A 2,421-nucleotide genomic window follows, 5' to 3' on the forward strand; every position below is an offset into this window, starting at 1 on the left:
GGGGGGGGGGGGGGCGCGCTAAGTATTTATATGGGTGTAACTAATAGCGCGCAGTGTTATCTGAGGGTCAAAGGCCAGAACCAGGGAGGGGTGGGTATGGGAGGTGGTGTCCCCTCCTCCCAAAATGAGACTTTTTTTTTTTAAACCGGGACTTTTAGATGGCCAGAAATGACTGAGATGGTAAAACTAGTCCTAGGCTATATAAGGCTAGACCTATAGGCCTTTCTTTTTTTTGGTCTGACTGCCCGACGAGTTTTTGGTCGATGGGGCTTAAAGCCCCATTCCGGCAAAGTTTCAATTTTTAAGAAAAATCTAATCTAATGCCCCCTCGCACCTCCCGCTGGCACCGCCACCGGACCTGCTACAGTGTATACTACTACTACTCTAGGCCTACTATAGGCCACCTGGCTAAGAACCACTGATCTATACTATAATATTATAGGTGGCCTAGAAATCAGTACAGTGGGCTAGGCAAGAACATACTAGGCCTAGGCCTAGTACTAGTAGCCTAGCTAGGCTAGGCCTAACCTAGGCCTAAGCCTAGGAAGCGAAGTTATAAATATATGTTTGATGTTACAAAACAAAAGATACAATTGTTGATTTCACCTATCATAATTTTTTTCCATTACTGTTTCCATCAATAGGCCTAGACCTATCCCAGCCTAGGTAACCTAGTCGCAAAACCGTACACCCATCCAGAAAACGTGGGTCACAACAAGCACTCTTTTCTTGTGTTTTTACATACCATGGCATGATGATCTGACTCATTGGAAACTCCAGAGTGCGCACTCCATGGACAGGTTCCACATGTTCCATTCTCAAAAATCAGTCCTCTAAAGTTCAGCTTTGATTTTAGGTATTTTGACCTTGCTGATTACGATTTGATGGATTCCAAGAGAAATTATTTCATCTCAGTGTCAAAATGGCCACTTTTATGCAAAAGCATCCATTTTGGAAAAAAAAGGACTAAAACTCTGTATTTCTGTTTAGCCATTGTGGTACCAACTTAAAACTCGTGTTTTTATTCGCTATAATGAAATGTCTCCCACAAAACACCAGGAAAACCAAAACAAAATCTTTTATTTAAATCTAAAGTATTGAGAAGCTTTGTTTAATGGAAGAATTTATGCGAGTCATCCAAGTTCTCTTTGTCTGACAATTTGACAACTTACTGATTTTTGTATGAAAGTAGCTAGGAGGTAGGCCTATATGTTATTCCCTCTAATGAAGAAGTTTAAAAGAAAATGTATAGAAATCTTGATTCAAACAATGTTACCTAGTTGCTCCATGAAATTAGCGCTATACCGGTAACTATTGGACACTGGGATATTGCATACATGTCAAGTTCGATTAATTTGGAGGTGTGAGACTTTTGTTCTAAAACCTGATCATCTCCCCTAAAAAGGGTTGTGTCCGGGCTCCCCCCCCCCCACCAAATGTTTTTCCTAGACACCCGAAAATGCGTTCTTTGCTACTTTAGTGTTATATTTACAACTGAAAATCTGTTAGGAATCACACATTTTTTCTTGAGAATGCACATTTCTGCCGTCCACAATCGAAAATAGAAAGCCGACCCAACAATGTATAATAACAAAACCAATCCTACTTTAAGTACATTAGAGGATGAGTATTTAGCGAGAGAGCTAGAAATTATACATAGGCCTATATATTTTTATGGGTGATATTTTGGTCATTAAGCCTGAGAGTGTGAGACAGAGGAGATTTTTTTCAAAATTTTACCAAACCCGACTTTTTTAAAACTTAATTCAATTATATATTTATGCATAAATTATTACAATAAAAACATTTTTTTTTTCATTATTGCCACTTTAGCTATCATTTGCAACCATTGGAAAAGTGGAAACATTCGATGGCTTCGAAACCAAAACAATTACAAAAAAAAAGGGAAAAAAAAGTTTGTTGGCTAAAAACAGGTTTTTTTTGTTATTAACTTTTTTCCTAGTATTTTGTGGAGGAAATTATAACAAATAGAAACATGAGTCTTCCGAACACTTTGGTACCAAAATGAAGTCTCTATGTTTTTGTAACGGTAACCGAAACACAGCGTGTTTGTCTTTTAAAAAAAAACATAATGTTTTGGCTTAAAAGCGGCCCATTTTAGCACTTACAGTAGATGAAAAATTTCGCTTGGGATCCACCAGATTCGTAATCAGCAGGGTCAAAATATCCTAAATCAAATGGATCCAAACTTCTACCCAAAAATGCCTATTGAATCTTCATTTTTTGGGATTTGGGACCTGTCGTCTATGGTGACTCCTAGTAGGTTAGGTTGGCCAAGATTCGCCATGCAAAATACACAGGATTAGGCTACTGGATATGGTAATCTGGTGTTTCCTTGTGGTGCCATGAAATATTTGGTAAAAATTACAAAGTGGGGCCGATCGAGACAACAATAACCTA

General features: G+C 38.3%; 1 protein-coding gene across 2 annotated transcripts in view; it reads right to left on the minus strand.

Annotated features, from left to right (window-relative positions):
- The window catches only part of LOC117110500 (little elongation complex subunit 2-like), a 14,284-nt gene extending 13,540 nt beyond the window's left edge, over positions 1-744 (minus strand). For both annotated transcript variants that reach the window (XM_033253231.1, XM_033253232.1), the window contains exon 1: positions 607-744. In XM_033253231.1, the coding sequence (XP_033109122.1) occupies positions 607-638 (32 nt within the window). In that variant the 5' untranslated portion in view covers positions 639-744. The remainder of the gene's footprint in view (positions 1-606) is intronic.
- Positions 745-2,421: the final 1,677 nt, after the last annotated feature.

The sequence above is a fragment of the Anneissia japonica genome, unplaced genomic scaffold, assembly GCF_011630105.1.
Source record: "Anneissia japonica isolate Jap-2015-1 unplaced genomic scaffold, ASM1163010v1 scaffold3040_len1308831_cov196, whole genome shotgun sequence".
NCBI classification, from domain to species: Eukaryota; Metazoa; Echinodermata; class Crinoidea; order Comatulida; family Comatulidae; genus Anneissia; species Anneissia japonica.